The sequence below is a fragment of the Narcine bancroftii genome, chromosome 6 (assembly GCF_036971445.1).
Source record: "Narcine bancroftii isolate sNarBan1 chromosome 6, sNarBan1.hap1, whole genome shotgun sequence".
Classification (NCBI taxonomy): Eukaryota; Metazoa; Chordata; class Chondrichthyes; order Torpediniformes; family Narcinidae; genus Narcine; species Narcine bancroftii.
This window is the reverse complement of record NC_091474.1, coordinates 254,503,968-254,521,037: the sequence shown is the minus strand read 5'-3', so window position 1 is coordinate 254,521,037 and position 17,070 is coordinate 254,503,968. Positions and strand designations below refer to the sequence as shown.

The 17,070-nt window shown below is 50.2% G+C and overlaps 1 protein-coding gene across 2 annotated transcripts in view; it reads right to left on the bottom strand.

The window, feature by feature from the left end:
• btbd9 (BTB (POZ) domain containing 9) overlaps nucleotides 1-17,070 on the bottom strand; it is a 101,778-nt gene that overhangs the window by 16,597 nt on the left and 68,111 nt on the right. For both annotated transcript variants that reach the window (XM_069888025.1, XM_069888026.1), the window contains exons 7-10: nucleotides 15,622-15,731; nucleotides 10,920-11,109; nucleotides 8,566-8,673; nucleotides 5,489-5,567 (exon numbers count right to left, since the gene is read on the bottom strand). In XM_069888025.1, the coding sequence (XP_069744126.1) occupies nucleotides 5,489-5,567; nucleotides 8,566-8,673; nucleotides 10,920-11,109; nucleotides 15,622-15,731 (487 nt within the window). The remainder of the gene's footprint in view (nucleotides 1-5,488; nucleotides 5,568-8,565; nucleotides 8,674-10,919; nucleotides 11,110-15,621; nucleotides 15,732-17,070) is intronic.

Below are 17,070 nucleotides of genomic sequence, written 5' to 3'. Positions count from 1 at the left end.
TTGGTCACAACCACTACTCATTGGTCACAACCACTACTCATTGGGCACAACCACTACTCATTGGGCACAACCACTACTCATTGGGCACAACCACTACTCATTGGTCACAAACACTACTCATTGGTCACAACCACTACTCATTGGGCACAACCGCTACTCATTGGTCACAACCGCTACTCATTGGGCACAACCGCTACTCATTGGTCACAACCGCTACTCATTGGTCACAACCGCTACTCATTGGTCACAACCGCTACTCATTGGTCACAACCGCTACTCATTGGGCACAACCGCTACTCATTGGTCACAACCGCTACTCATTGGTCACAACCACTACTCATTGGTCACAACCACTACTCATTGGTCACAACCACTACTCATTGGTCACAACCACTACTCATTGGTCACAACCACTACTCATTGGTCACAACCACTACTCATTGGGCACAACCACTACTCATTGGTCACAACCACTACTCATTGGTCACAACCACTACTCATTGGGCACAAACACTACTCATTGGTCACAACCACTACTCATTGGGCAAAACCACTACTCATTGATCACAACCACTACTCATTGGGCACAACCACTACTCATTGGGCACAACCGCTACTCATTGGTCACAACCGCTACTCATTGGTCACAACCGCTACTCATTGGTCACAACCACTACTCATTGGTCACAACCACTACTCATGGGCACAACCACTACTCATGGGTAACAACCACTACTCATTGGGCACAACCACTACTCGTTGGGCACAACCACTACTCATGGGTAACAACCACTACTCATTGGGCACAACCACTACTCATTGGGCACAACCACTACTCATTGGTCACAACCACTACTCATTGGTCACAACCACTACTCATTGGGCACAACCACTACTCATGGGTCACAACCACTACTCATGGGTTACAACCACTACTCATGGGTCACAACCACTACTCATTGGTCACAACCGCTACTCATTGGGCACAACCGCTACTCATTGGTCACAACCGCTACTCATTGGTCATAACCACTACTCATTGGTCACAACCACTACTCATTGGTCACAACCACTACTCATTGGTCACAACCACTACTCATTGGTCACAACCACTACTCATTGGTCACAACCACTACTCATTGGGCACAACCACTACTCATTGGTCACAACCACTACTCATTGGGCACAAACACTACTCATTGGTCACAACCACTACTCATTGGGTAAAACCACTACTCATTGATCACAACCACTACTCATTGGGCACAACCACTACTCATTGGGCACAACCGCTACTCATTGGTCACAACCGCTACTCATTGGTCACAACCGCTACTCATTGGTCACAACCACTACTCATTGGTCACAACCACTACTCATGGGCACAACCACTACTCATGGGTAACAACCACTACTCATTGGGCACAACCACTACTCATTGGGCACAACCACTACTCATTGGGCACAACCACTACTCATTGGTCACAACCACTACTCATTGGTCACAACCACTACTCATTGGGCACAACCACTACTCATGGGTCACAACCACTACTCATGGGTCACAACCACTACTCATGGGTCACAACCACTACTCATTGGGCACAACCACTACTCATTGGGCACAAACACTACTCATTGGTCACAACCACTACTCATTGGTCACAACCACTACTCATTGGGCACAACCACTACTCATTGGTCACAACCACTACTCATTGGTCACAACCACTGCTCATTGGGCACAACCACTACTCATTGGTCACAACCACTACTCATTGGGCACAACCACTACTCATTGGTCACAACCACTACTCATTGGTCACAACCACTGCTCATTGGGCACAACCACTACTCATTGGTCACAACCACTACTCATTGGGCATTGGTCGCCCAATTGGTCGCACAAAAATCAGTACTCAATGTCCACAAATGAAGAAATGTGAACAAACCTACTGTTTAATACAGAGAATTTATAAAGTGAACAAGACAGATTCCTTAAATGAGGCACTGATTGAGGTTGTTATTGAGGACTCTGATGGGGGAGGGGGAGCAGCTGTTCCTGAACATGGGGGGTGTGAGTCTTGTGGCACCGATATCTCTTTCCTGATGGCAGCAATAAGAACAGAGCATGTGCTGTGTGGTATGGATCCTTGACAATCGCTGCTACTCTCCCTCGGCAGCGTTCGCCGTAGATGTTGACGATGGCGGGGAGGGTTTTGCCTGTGATATCTTGGGCTATGTCCACTACCTTTTGCAGGACTCTATGCTCATGGGTATTGGTGCCCCCATACCAGACCATGATGCAGCCGGTCAGCACAGGCAAAGGAAACACCCCCCCCCCACCACCTCTCCCACCCAGGGAAAATTAGGCACGTCATCAGTTCCTGAGACAAGGGACTGTGGACTGGTTTGCAGATCCATGAAAGGGGGGACACAGGTCGATAAGGAGAGGAAGAAGGGGCTTTTCATGCTGGGAGATGGGGTAGGTGGGCAGACTCTGCATCTGGTGGGGTCGTGGACATGTTTCACTGACTGGCAAAGAACCCAGAGTGGGAAGATGTAGGACATCGATGGATCTGACTTCCAGAGGAGGTAGGGTGGGGGTGATGGGTCGGGGTGAGAGAGTGGGGGTTATGGATGAGGGAGGGGGTGGGGCTGAGCCTTGGGTGGGGTTGAAGGTGAGGGTGAAGGTATGGGGTGGGAATGGGGGTGATGGGTGAGTGAGGCAGTGAGGGTGAGGGTGGGAGTGGGGGTGATCAATGAGGGTGGAGTTGGGGGAGTGCAGGTGAAGGTGAGGCTGGGGTGGGTTTGATGAGGGTGAAGGTATGGGGTGGGAAAGATGTGGGGGTGAGAGTGGGGGTGATGGGTGAGGCTGTGGGTGAGGCTGTGGGTGAGGGTGAGGATGAGGAAGGGGATCTGTTCTGGGACCCCCTGCTCTTTGTGAGGTTTATAATGACCTGGGTGAAGAGGTGGATGGATGAGTCAGGAAGTTTGGGGATGACATGAAGGTTGGAGGAGTTGTGGATGGAGCTGAAGGTTGTCAAACGTTACAAGAGGATTTCGACAGGATGCAGAGTTGGGCAGAAAAGTGGAAGATGGAGATCAATCCGGATCAGTGTGAGGTGATGCATTTTGGACGGACAAACCAGGAGGATGAGGACAGGGTTAATGGTCAGTTACTGAAGGGTGTGGATGAACAGAGAGACCTTGGGGTCCAAATCCAAACATCCCTCAAGGTCACCGTACAGGTTGATAGGATAGTTAAGATGGTCTATAGGACGCTGGGCTTCATTAATAGGGGGATTGAGTTCAGGAATAGAAAGGACATGGTACAACTCTACAAATCTCTGGTGAGTCCACACTTAGAAAATTGTGTTCACCTCATTACAGGAAGGATGTGGAAGCTGTGGAGAGGGGGAAGAGGGGATTTCCCAGGATGTTGCCTGAAATGGGAAACAGGTATTATGAGGCCAGGTGAGCAGAGCTGGGACTTTTCTCTCTAGAGTGTAGAAGGATGAGAGGAGACTTGATGGAGGTCATCAAGGTTCTGAGAGGCATAGACAGGGTAGACAGCCAGCACCTGTTTCCCAGAGCAGGATCAGCAAACACAGGAGGATGCGTGTACAAAGTGAAGGGAGGGAGGTTTAGGGGAGACGTCAGGGGGATGTTCTTTGCATAGAGAGATGTGGGGGCCTGGAATATGTCACCGGGATGGAGTAGAGGTTGTAACATTGGAGGCATTTAAGAGACTCTTAAGACAGGGACTTGGATGGAAGGAGAATCGAGGGTTCCGGGGCTGGGAGGGGTTAGTATTTTTTTAAGGTATATATAGGTCGGCGCAAGATTGAGGGCCGAAGGTCATGTGCTGTAGGGTTCATGTGAGTGGAAGGGGGTTTCAGGGAGATCTGATGGTGTTCACACAGAGTGGTTGCTTCCTGGAACTCACTGCCATGAAGAAGGATCGAGGAGGAAAACGCTGATGGACACAGACCTTGTGTAGACAAAGGGATTAGTGGGGAATGGGCAAAAGGGCAGGCATGGATGTGGTGGGCCGAAGGGCCCGGTTCTGTGATGCACAACCATGACTCTCTCTTCAACTCCACTTCTTTGATTGCACACCTCGTTCCCCAATACTGCCGTGGACCTTCCATTCACGGTACCTGACCTATCCGCATCAGTCCTGTCAAACTGTGCTGACATGTATGTAACCTGGCAAATAGACCAGTCCAGCCTGCGTGTCCAAACCAAAATGAACTGTTGCTGGCATCTGCCTCATCTCCCCACATCTTCACATGTGTGTATAGAAGCCTCCTGCACACATCATTTCCACCAATACCACCCCTGGTTGCCCGTTCCAGACACCTTCCAACCACCTGCCCCGCACATCTCCCTTAAACGTTTCACCACGCATATATGTCCTCTCGTTTACGACGCTTTCACCGCCTGGAACTCCTTTATCAGGGCTTCCCTTCAGCCTCTGATGCTCCAGAGAAAACAACCCCAGTTTATTCAATGTCTCCCCATAATCAATATAACACAAGGTTGGGGAGTCACGGACAAGAGGGCACAAGTTCAGGATTGAAGGCCTCATTTAGAACAGGGATGCAGAGCGATTTCTTTACCCAGCGATCGGTGAACATCTGGAGTTTTCTGCCACGGGCGGCTGTAGAAGCCAGGTAGTTGGGTGTATTTAAGGCAGAGACTGACAGAGATCTGAACAGTCAGGGTATCAGAGGTTATGGGGAGAAGGCAGGGAGTGGGGCTGGGTGGGGGAATGCACCAGCTCATGATGGAATGGTAGAGGTGAGTGGACAGATTGAATGGCCTACTTCTGCTCCTATATCTTCGAGTCTGTGTGGGTTTGCTCCGACCCTTGAGAAACTATGGGATTCGTCGGGGAATTGGTGCACATGAGGGCCATGGGCTAGTGTCCCTGTGCTATACATGTGAATGGCCACTCCAATCCTGGCCACTCCAATCCAGGCCACTCCAATCCAGGGCACCCAATCCAAATCCAGGCCACCCAATCCAAATCCAGGCCACCCAATCCAAATCCAGGCCTCCCCAATCCAGGTCACTCCAATCCAGGCCACCCAATCCAAATCCAGGCCACCCAATCCAAATCCAGGCCACCCAATCCAAATCCAGGCCACCCAATCCAAATCCAGGCCACCCAATCCAAATCCAGGCCACCCAAATCCAGGCCACACCAATCCAGGCCACATCAATCCAGGCCACCCCAATCCAGGGCATTCCAATCCAGGCCACATGCTGGTGAGTTTCTGCACCTCCTCCAGTCCAATCACATCTATCCAATGGTGTGGCCGCCACAACCATAACCCCCCCCCACCCCCAAAAAGGGGAAGAATCACATCGAGCATCAGCTCGAGCAGACAGTCGGGCACGAGTAACTGCAGGGATGTTGGTGGAAGTCAGGCACGGTGTAAGCAGATCCCACACACCGCTGGCACCAGTAACCCCGCACCTCATTGGCTGTGTTGTGTGTGCCCACAATCCTGATGAAGACTATCGGCTGCTGTGCGATGAGAATCGTCTGCCAGGACCTGTGTGAAGACAGGGTGACACTGTTTCAAGGCAAGGCTCTCACTGTGGCATTTTTCAAGCCTGCAGTTACATAAAAACAAGCCCTTTTGTCCAAGTCTTGATCAACCGAGCCACATTTGCCCGCATTCGCCAGGATCCCTCTTAACCTTCCCCGCTGGTCTAAGGGACTCTCAGATGTTAAAATTGCCCCCGTTCTACCCCTTCCTGCACCAGCTCATTCCACTGTGTGGACAAGGTGCCCCTCAGTTCCACTTCAAATGTTTCCCCTCTCACCTTAAATCGTTAAACGGCAGCCCAGTTGGCGTAGTGGTTCGCATAACACTGTTACAGTGCCAGCGATTGGGACCGGGTCCTGAATCCCATAAAGAGTTGGTACGTTCTCCTCATGTCTGTGTGGGTTTCCCCTGGGGACTCACATTTCCTCCCACCGTTCAAAACGTTCTGGGGCTGTAGGTTAATTGGGCCTGTGGTGCGTCCAAATGTCTAGTATAAATCCATGCTGTCCTTAAACCCATACAACACTACAGCACAGAAACAGGCCCTTCGGCCCTTCTAGTCTGTGCCAAACCATATTTTTGTTGCCTTGCCCCGTAATCTTCATTAACCTACCCGCAGCCCACTGCCCCACCAGTCTCGGTGTCATCCCCAAACTCACGAACCATCCTAACCACAATGTCATACCGAGGACAAGCAGCACTGATCCCTGCAACATACCACTGGTCACAGGCCTCCAATCTGAGGGACAACCCCACAATCCCATCCTCTGTCAACCACCACCAACCCAACACATTCAATGTTCCAGCACTGTTCTGGCCCTTCAGCCCACAATGTTGTGCTAACATTTGTAAACCTACTTCACAACAATCCAATTTTTCCCCACCTCCCTACCTTGTAACCTTCTATATTTTCCTTCCATCCACGTCCATGTCTAAGGGTCTCTTAAATGTCCCCAATGTTCCAGCCTCCACCACCACCCCTGGCGAGGCATTCCAGGCCCCCACATCTCTCTGTGTAAAGAACTTACCCCCAATGTCTCCCCTAAACTTCCCTCCCTTCACTTTGTACACACGTCCTCTGGTGTTTGCTGATCCTACCCTGGGAAACAGGCACTGGCTGACCACCCTATCTCTGCCTCTCAGAACCTTGTTGACCTCCATCAAGTCTCCTCTCATCCTTCTATGCTCCAGAGAGAAAAGTCCCAGCTCTGCTAACCTGGCCTCATAAGACTTGTTTCCCAATCCTGAGAAATCCCCTCTGCCCCCTCTCCACAGCTTCCACATCCTTCCTGTAATGAGGTGACCAAAACTGAACACAATCCTCTAAGTGGGGTCTCACCAGAGATTTCAAGAGTTGTACCATGACCACTCTACTCCTGAACTCAATCCTCCATTAATGAATCCCAACATCCCATAGACCTTCTTAACTACCCTATCATCCTGTGCGGTGACCTTGAGGGAGCTGTATATTTTGACCCCAAGTCTTCTCTGTTCCTCCAAACTGTTAAGAATCCAGCTATTAACCCTGTCCTCAGCCTTCAAATTAGATTTTCCAAATGCATCACCTCACACTGATCCGGATTGAATTCCATCTGCCACTTTTCTGCCCAACTCTGCATCCTGTCGAAATCCTCTTATAACCTTCGACAACCTTCAGCTCCATCCACAACTCCTCCAGCCTTCATGTCATCCCCAAACTTCCTGACTCATCCGTCCACCTCTTCACCCAGGTCATTATAAACATCACAAAGAGCAGGGGGTCCCAGAACAGATCCAGCCTTATCCTACAGAATTAGCCCTTCCCCAAATAAACACTTCCCCATTTTGTCTACTCCATGCTCGTCCACAAGAGAAGTAGGCCATTCAGCCCATCTAGTCTGATCCACCATTCCATCATGAGCTGGTCCATTCTCCCACCCAGCTCCATTCCCTGGCCTTCTCCCCATAACCTCTGACACCCTGACTATTCAGATCCCCGTCAATCTCTGTCTTAAATACACTGAATGTCCCAGCTTCTGCAGCCACCCCTTGGGAACAAACGCCAGACGTTCTCCACTCGCTGGGTAAAGAAATTCCTCCACATCTGTTCTAAATGAGCCCTTCAATCCTGAAGTTGTGCCCTCTTGTCCTGGACTCCCCGTCCATGGAAAACACCTTTCCCACATCTACTCTGCCCAGGTCTTTCAAAACTCAAAATGCTTCTATGGTGCCACCCCCCGCCCCTCCATTCTTCTGAACTCCAAGGATTCCAGTCCAAGACTCATCAGTCTCCATGTCCTAATTTAATCCCTTCATTCCAGAAATCATTCATGTGAATCTTCTCTGAAGCCCCTCCAATGTCAGCTGATCCTTTCTTAAATAAGGAGCTCAAAACTGTCCCCCGTCCTCCAAGTGAGGCTTCACCAGTGCCTTCTAAAGCCTCCACACCCCATCCCTGCCCCTGCCCCTCAAGATAATGATGTCAACATCGCATTCACCTTCTTCACCACTGACCCAACCTGGAGGTTCACCTTTAGGGTTCCCTGCACAAGGATCCCAGTCCCTTTCCTCCTCCGAATTTGGAATGATCTCTCCACCCACAGAATAGCCGGCCCGTTTATTCCTTCATCCCAAGTGCGTGACCGTTCATTTTCCAACACTGTGATTCCTTTCCCACTTCTCTGCCCGTCCTCCGAATCTGTCCGTCTCTCTGCGACCTCTGTTTCCTCTTCACCCCCTGCCCCTCCACCCACCTCCGTACCACCAGCAGTTATGTCTAGGACTGGACAGGAGTGAAAGGCCAAACCTGAATCACCTCATACACGTTTCAGTGCTGTTCTGCCCAGATACAACCGAACCCCATGACAAGTTCCCGCTGTTTTGTTTTGCATTTCATTTCATTCCAGACCAGGTGTGACCCACCCCTCACCGTGGTGTAGAACCATCTGTTTCTGAACTGTTACCAAACCACAGACAAACAAAAATTCATCACAAGTTGCAAAGAATGGCAAGATGCACATACTTGCAAGTGACCTTAGTGTGATCGGCCACCGTCCGCCAGTGCTGCTGGTCGTTGGAGACTTCGACGTAGAAGCTGTAACTGCGGTCATCACAGTCCCAGAGCAGCAACCTGGAGGAGAGAGACCCACGGTACAGGAGCTGGGGCAGGCGGCCGAGTGTCGGGAAGGAGGCATGCAGGCGGCTGAGTGTCGGGAAGGAGGCATGCAGGCGGCCGAGTGTCGGGAAGGAGGCATGCAGGCGGCCGAGTGTCGGGAAGGAGGCATGCAGGCGGCCGAGTGTCGGGAAGGAGGCATGCAGGCGGCCGAGTGTCGGGAAGGAGGCATGCAGGCGGCCGAGTGTCGGGAAGGAGGCATGCAGGCGGCCGAGTGTCGGGAAGGAGGCATGCAGGCGGCCGAGTGTCGGGAAGGAGGCATGCAGGCGGCTGAGTGTCGGGAAGGAGGCATGCAGGCGGCTGAGTGTCGGGAAGGAGGCATGCAGGCGGCCGAGTGTCGGGAAGGAGGCATGCAGGCGGCCGAGTGTCGGGAAGGAGGCATGCAGCAGCACAGCCCAAGGCCAGACAAAAGCATGGAACAGCCCTTTGGCCCACCATGATGTGCTGACTGAGATAAACAAGCTCCACAAAAATCTAACCCTTCCCGCCTCAATCCCTTAACCATCTATTGTTCTTTGAGCCTTCATCACCGCCCCTTGGGCAATGGGTTCGATCCACTGTGTAAAAACCTTCCCACTATCACCGCCACCCAACAATGCGTTCGATCCACCGTGTAAAAACGTCCCCATCATCACCGCCACCTGGCAATGCATTCGATTCGCCATGTAAAAATGTCCTCGTTATCACTGCCCCCCGGCAATGCGTTCAATCCACCGTGTAAAAACAACCCTGTTATCTCCACCCCCTGGCAATGCGTTCTATCCACCGTGTAAAAACATCCCCGTTAACAACACACCCTGGCAATCTCGATCCACTGTGTAAAAAGGTCCCCGTTATCACCACCCCCCCCCAGACAATGCGTTCAGTCCACCATGTAAAAACGTCCCCGTTAACAACACACCCCGGCAATGCGTTCAATCCACCATGTAAAAACATCCCCATCATCAACCCCTAGCAATGCGTTTGATTAACCGTGTAAAAACGTCCCCGTTAACAACACACCCCGGCAATGCATTCGATCCACTATGTAAAAACAACCGTGTTATCTCCACCCCCTGGCAATGCGTTCTATCCACCGCGTAAAAACGTCCCTGTTAACAACACACCCGACAATGCGTTCGATCCACCGTGTAAAAACGACTCCGTTATCTCCACCCCCCGGCAATGCGATTAAGCCACCGTGTAAAAATGTCCCAATCATCACAGCCCCACGGCAATGTGTTCCCATGTAAAAACGTCCCTGTTAACAACACACCCCGGCAATGCGTTCGATACACCGTGTAAAAACGACCCTGTTATCTCCACCCCCCCCGGGCAATGCGTTCGATCCACCGTGTAAAAACGTCCCTGTTAACAACACACCCCAGCAATGCATTCGATCCACCGTGTAAAAATGACCCATCATCACCGCCACCCGGCAATACATTCAATTCGCCATGTAAAAATGTCCTCGTTATCACTGCTCCCTGGGAATGCGTTCAATCCACCGTGTAAAAACATCCCCATATCCACCCCCCGGCAATGCGTTCGATCCACCGTGTAAAAACGTTCCCGTCATCTCCCCTAAACTTTCCCCTCTCCTTAAACACCCCTGGAATTTGTTAACATCACCCTCACTCCTGCATGTACACACATACACACACACGTATGCACACACACATGTATACACATGCACACACACTTATGTACACACATGCGCACACACATGCATGTACACTCATACACACACGTGCACACACACAAGTACACACACTCACACATGTCCACATATACACGCTCATGCACATACACACATATGAACACACACACATGTACACACATGCACATGCACAACCATATATGGATATACACGGACAGACATACATACACATACATGCACACATAGATATCCACACACATACACTTGAACATACATACATGCTTGCACACAGACATGGACATGCAAATATGTGCATGCACACGAGCAACACACACACCCTCATGCACAGATTCACACAAACACAAGCACACACATGAACACGCATGAAAATACACACAGTCACACATGCATGTATTCACACACACAGCACACACACTTACACAGCAGACACACACATATATATGCAAACATGTGCAATCACATGCAGACACACATGTAAGCATATATGTACCTTTTCCGTCATACACACACACACACACACAGGACTGTGGAGCGGCACCATTACCTCATGGAACTGATGACGAAGGGCTGTGCAAGCTGGATCACAATGGCTCCACTTCCCAGCTGATGACAAGTGTATCCAGAATCCCAGTCATAGTTCTTGGTGTCCCCATTCAGGAGAGCATTCCGACTGCGACTGACCCCTTCTATCACCGTGGCACTAGCACCGACTGTCGCCACGTTTTCTGTGGGAACTAACACATCACGCGCGTTACAAGCGGAGTGAGTGTAGATGGCAGACATCAGTGTTGGAGAAGCCCAAGGCTCAGATTATCTGGAACATGCCACATATTGGACATCACAGCTGGGCGGGCCAGGACTTCCCTCCGTTGAGCTGCAGACCGGAAAGTACCTGGGCTCCAGGGCAAAGTGGGAGAAAGGTGACAGTAACTAGACCACAGATCAATACAGCGCAGGGACAGGACTTGTGGCCCGCAAACCAAACCTCTGCTCACTGCATCTGGCAGACAGTCCTTGGTCTCCTCCATATTCAGGGTCTGTCCAAACACTAACTATCTTTCTTTCTTTGGCTTGGCTTCACGGATGAAGATTTATGGAGGGGTAATGTCCACGTCAGCTGCAGGCTCGTTGGTGACTGACAAGTCTGATGCGGGACAGGCAGGCACGGTTGCAGCGGTTGCGAGGGAAAATTGGTGGGTTGGGGTTGGGTGTTGGGTTTTTCCTACTTCCAGTAAAACCCTGTAATTCATGCAACTGGCAAAAAAAATCAAGGAAAACAAATTCTAAAAATTAAAATAAAATGTAATAAAATAATAAGTAAAAATAGGAAGTTTAAAATTGTAAACGTTCTCTGAAGTAACACATCAATGTTTGGTGAAGATGGGAGCAAACATCCAGCGAATGGAGGCCTTGGTCGGGCTTTGCTCCGAGCAGCTGTTTGAATAAAGTTGTGTTGCTCGGGATGAAGAGCTGGTTGATGCCGCTCGCCGTTGGGGTGACTCTCTTAAAGTGTCTCTTGATCCCTGCTTAGTAAAAGTCGCCCCGGTCAGAGGCTTTATCTGTAAATTTGGTTGGGGGGGGGGGGGGGGGGAGGAATTATCTAGAATGTCATTGTTCATCTTTCATTGGCTCCATGGAGGAGGAGGAACCTGCAGATGCAGCAACAGTTAAATGTCTTTAAGGAAAGGGACTGAAAATGCTTTAAGATTTATATATTGAAAGGTGGTGCCCTAAGAGATTAGGGATAGCCAACATGGCCTTGTATGTGGTAGGTCATGTTTTGTGAGGAGTTCACCAGGAAATTTGATGAAGAAAAGGCCATGGATGTTGTCCACATGGGCTTTAGTGAGGCCTTGGACAAGGTCCCCCATGGGAGGTTAGTCAGGAAGGGTCAGACACTGGGGATTCACGGTGAAGTAGTGACTGGATTCGACAATGGCTGGACAGGAGAAGCCAGAGAGTAGTGGTGGATGATGCTTCTCAATCTGGAGGCCTGTGACTAGTGGGGCCTCAGGAATCGGTGCTGGGACCCTTGTTGTTTGTTGTCTATATCAATGATCTGGATGATAATGTGGTAAATTGGATCAGAAGTTCGCAGATGACACTAAGATTGGAGGCGTTGTGGACAGTGAGGAAGATTTTCAAACCTTGCAGAGGATCTGGACCAACTACAAAAATGGACTGAAAAATGGCCGATGGAGTTTAATGCAGACAAGTGTTGCATTTTGGAAGGACAAACCAAGAAAGGATGTACATGGAAAATGGTCGGGCACTGAGGAGTGGGGTCGGACAATGAGGAGTGGGATAGAACAGAGGGATCTAGGAATACAGATACAGAATTCCCTGAAAGTGGCATCACAGGTGGACAGGGTTGTAAAGAGAGTTTTTGGCACATTGGCCTTCATAAATCAAAGTATTGAGTACAGGAGCTGGGATGGTGAGGTTGTATAAAACATTGATGACACCAATTTGGAGAATTGTGATGAGTTCTGGTCACCGAACGACAGGAAAGATCTCAATAGTCTAAGGTTTAGGAAACAAAAATCAGGCAGGGATGAAGAATTAGAAGGAGCCAGGAAGGTCCTTAAGAAGAAATTTAAGGCAGCTAGAAGGGGGCATGGAAAGACGATGCTTTTGTCATGTACATGCAGAACAAGAGCGAGGGCAGGGCCACTTGGGGATAAAGGAGGGATGTTCCTGGAGCCAGAGGAGCGGGGGGAGATCTTTGATGAATATTTTGCTTCAGTATCACTCAGGTGAGAGACCTTGGTGATTGTGAGGTCAGCATAGAACAAGCTAATATTGAGGTTAACAAACAGGCAGAGTTTAGATAGATACGTCCCCGGGACCAGACGGGGTTTACCTCAAGCTCCCCTGGGAAGCGACAGAAGAAATAGCTGGGGCAGTCGTGATGATCCTTGTGACCTCCCTGGCCACAGGAGTGGCACCAGAGGATTGGAGAATGGCCATTGTGTCCCCGTATTCACGAAGGGTAAGAGGTCAAATCTTGGGAATTCTAGATGGGTGAGTCTGACGTCAGTGGGGTGGAAACTAATGGGGAGGATTCTTAAGGACAGGGTCTATGAGCATTTGGAGTCCAGTCTACTCAGGGATAGTCAGCAGGGCTTTGTGAAGGGAAGGTCGAACCTCACAAGCCTGAATGGGTTTTTTGAGGAGGTGACAGGAAATTGATGAGGGTGGATTTGGTGAGGGTCGGTTTGACAAGGTCTCCTTGGTCAGAAAGTCATGAGGCTTGGGATTCATGGAACCTTGGCCATGTGGATTTGGAATTGGCTTGCCTGCAGAAAGCAGAGAGTATTGGTAGAAGGAACATATTCTGCCTGGAGGTCGGTGACTCATGGAGTTCCACAGGGATTCGTTGTAGGGCGCCTGCTCTTTGTAAATGACCTGGATAAAATGGTGGAGAAGCGGGTCAGTAAGTTGACAGATGATGCATGTGGGAGGTGTTGTGGATCGCACAGAAGGTTGTCAGGAGGGCAAACGAAGGTAAGTACATGTTAAAGGCAGGGTTTTTTTTTTTACCATGCAGAGGACAGAGGGATCTTGGAGTGCAGGATTGCTCAAGGTTTCTGCCCTAGTTTATAGAGTGGGGTGGGGGAGATTTACGAGCATGCCGCCGGGACACAGGGGCCTGCACTACAGGGAGAGGTTGAGCTGGGGCTTTGTTCCGTGGAGCGCAGAAGGACGAGGGGCATCAGAAAATCACGAGGGGAACAGGTCGGGTGGACATGGAGAGTCCTTTCCCAGACCAGGGGAATCGGTCACCAGAGGACATGGGTTCAAGGTGAGGGGGGAGGTTGATGGGGGGTAGATTTAGCAGGAATCTGAGGGGAAATTATTTTTTACACAGAGGGTGGTAGGTATGTGGAAGGAGCTGCCAGGGGAGGGGGATGAGGCAGGGATAATTGAAATGTTTGGGGCATTGAAGAGACTTCGAGACACATACATGGATGGAAGAAAAATAGAGGTTTATAGGGTAGGGAGGGTTTAGTATTATTTTTAAGGAATATATGGGTTGGCTCAACATCGATGGCTGAAGGGCCTGGACTGAGGGGTAATGTTCTATGTTTTACGTTTAAGAAAAAATTGGACAAATAAATGGATAGGATACGTTTAGAGGGATGGGGCAGGTGGGATGAGTGTGGGTGGGACATTGGATGGATCTGTGGACAGGATGGGTTTAGAGGGATGGGGCAGGTGGGACCAGTGGACAGGTAGGGGCCAGCCTCAACACACAAGGCAAGCTCACATTTAGATCACATAGGATCTGAAGGGAGGCAGGGATTGACACGGTTGGGGACAGCTTCAACAAACAGGCAAGGTCAAATCCGGCTCTCATCCAGATCACTTTGGATCTGAAGGGGAACAGGGTTGGGCACAGTAGGGCCAGCCTCAAAACATAAGGCAAACTCACATCTGGATCACATCGGCTCTGAAGGTGGGCAGGGTTGGACAGAGTAGGAAAGCTCACAACTGGATCACATCAGATCTGAAGTGCGGGAGGAATGGACGTGGTAGGGGCCAGCCTCAACACACAAGGCAAGCTCACATCTGGATCACATAGGCCACAGCAGTAGCTGTCCTCAACACAGAGGGCGTTCACATCTGGATCACATCAGCTCTGAAGTGGGGCAGGGATGGATATGGTGGGGGCCAGCCTCAACACACAAGGCAAGCTCACATCTGGATCACATCGGCTCTGAAGGGAGGCAGGGATGGATACGGTAGGGGCCAACCTCAACACACAAGGCAAGCTCACATCTGCATCACATCAGATCTGAAGGGGGGCATAGGTGGACATGGTATGGTCCAGCCTCAACACAGAAGGGAATCTCTCATCTGGATCACATCGGATCTGAAGGGAGGCAGTGATTGACACAGCAGGGTCCAGCTTCAACACACAAGGGAATCTCACATCTGGATCACATCGGATCTGAAGGAAGGCATAGGTGGACACGGTATGGTCCAGCCTCAACATACAAGGCAAGCTCACAACTGGATCACATCTGATCTGAAGGGGGGCAATGATGGACACAGCAGGGTCCAGCTTCAACATACAAGGCAAGCTCACAACTGGATCACATCGGATCTGAAGGGGGGCAGTGATGGACACGGTGGGGGACAGCCTCAACACACAAGGGAATCTCACAACTGGATCACATCGGATCTGAAGGGGCTGAACAGTTTGTGGTAACCGACGGAAGTAAAAGTGAGTGCCATCTTACCCAGCATCCCTGACTCCAGCAGGAAAGTCTTGCTGCTGTACATGCACTCGAAAGAGACCAAGTGGAAAACCTTGTTCACGGTGTTGTGTGTCCCAACGATGCGAATGTATCTGCAAAGACATCAGCGGAGGATCAGTTTCTGTCAGGCAGTGGACTAACATCATAAAACAGCTTCGTGTTTTATTCCCTGAAGCAGAGATGATGGGTGATTTGATAGAGGCATACAAAATGGGATAGGTATGGTGGGGTTGTGTTCAGGCACTCCCATCCTAAACGAAAAAATAGTTTCGAAAAAATGGGGTCTTTGTGGGGACTAACACAGGGCTGTCGGGTCAGAGTGAGGCAGTGGGATCAGTGTGGGGACCGACACGAGGCTGTGGGGACTGACACGGGGCTGTCGGGACAGAGTGGGGCAGTGGGATCAGTGTGGGGACCAACATGGGGCTGTCTGGAGACACTGAACATCATAGCCCAGCCAAAATTCAAAGTACGGTCCAGATTCTTGCATCGTAAGTTTGAAAAATCGTAAGTTGGGCACTACCTTTATAGATAAATGCAAACAGGCTCTTCTTCCAACGGTAGGTGAGTTATAAACCAGAGTGAAGGGTGAAAGGGGAAGATGAGGGGGACCTTCTTCACACAGAGAGGGGAGGGGGTTGGGAATGAGCTGCCAGCTGAAGTGGTAACATTTAAGAAGAATTTGGACAGGTCCATGGATGGGAGTGGCAGGGAGGGGTAAGGACTGGTTGTAGATCAATGGGACCAGGCAGTGAAATAATTTGGCACAGACTGGAAGGGCTGAAGGGTTGTTTCTGTGGATCTATAAGATGGGGGAGGATGACCAGGGCTGTATCTGAATTTCATAGAACCCTACAGCACAGGTCAGGCCTTTCAGCCCTCGATGTTGTGCCAACCCATTTATTCCTTTAAAAAAGTACTAAACGCTCCCTGTCCCGTAACCCTCTATTTTCCTTCCATCCATGTGTCTGAGTCTCTTAAATGCCCCCCAATGTTCCAGCCTCCACCACCATCCCTGGTGAGGCACTCCAGACCCCCACAACTCTCTGTGTAAAGGATTTACCCCTGACCTCTCCCTTAAACTTCCCTCCCTTCGCTTTGTACACACATCCCTTGGTGTTTGCTGATCCTGGCCTGGGAAACAGGCGCTGGCCTGTCTATGCCTCTCAAAATCTCGTCGACCTCGATCAAGTCTCCTCTCATCCTTCTACGCTCCAGAGAAAAAAGTCCCAGCTCTGTTAACCTGGCCTCATAAGAATCTTCTCTGCCCCCTCTCCACAGCTTCCACATCCTTCCTGCAATGAGGTGACCAGAACTGAACACAATCCTCGAAGTGGGGTTTCACCAGAGATTTGTAGTTTTTTTGCATCATTACAGGAAAAAATGAATAAAACATTAATCAAAGATCCATAGCCAAAAAAATACTTTTAT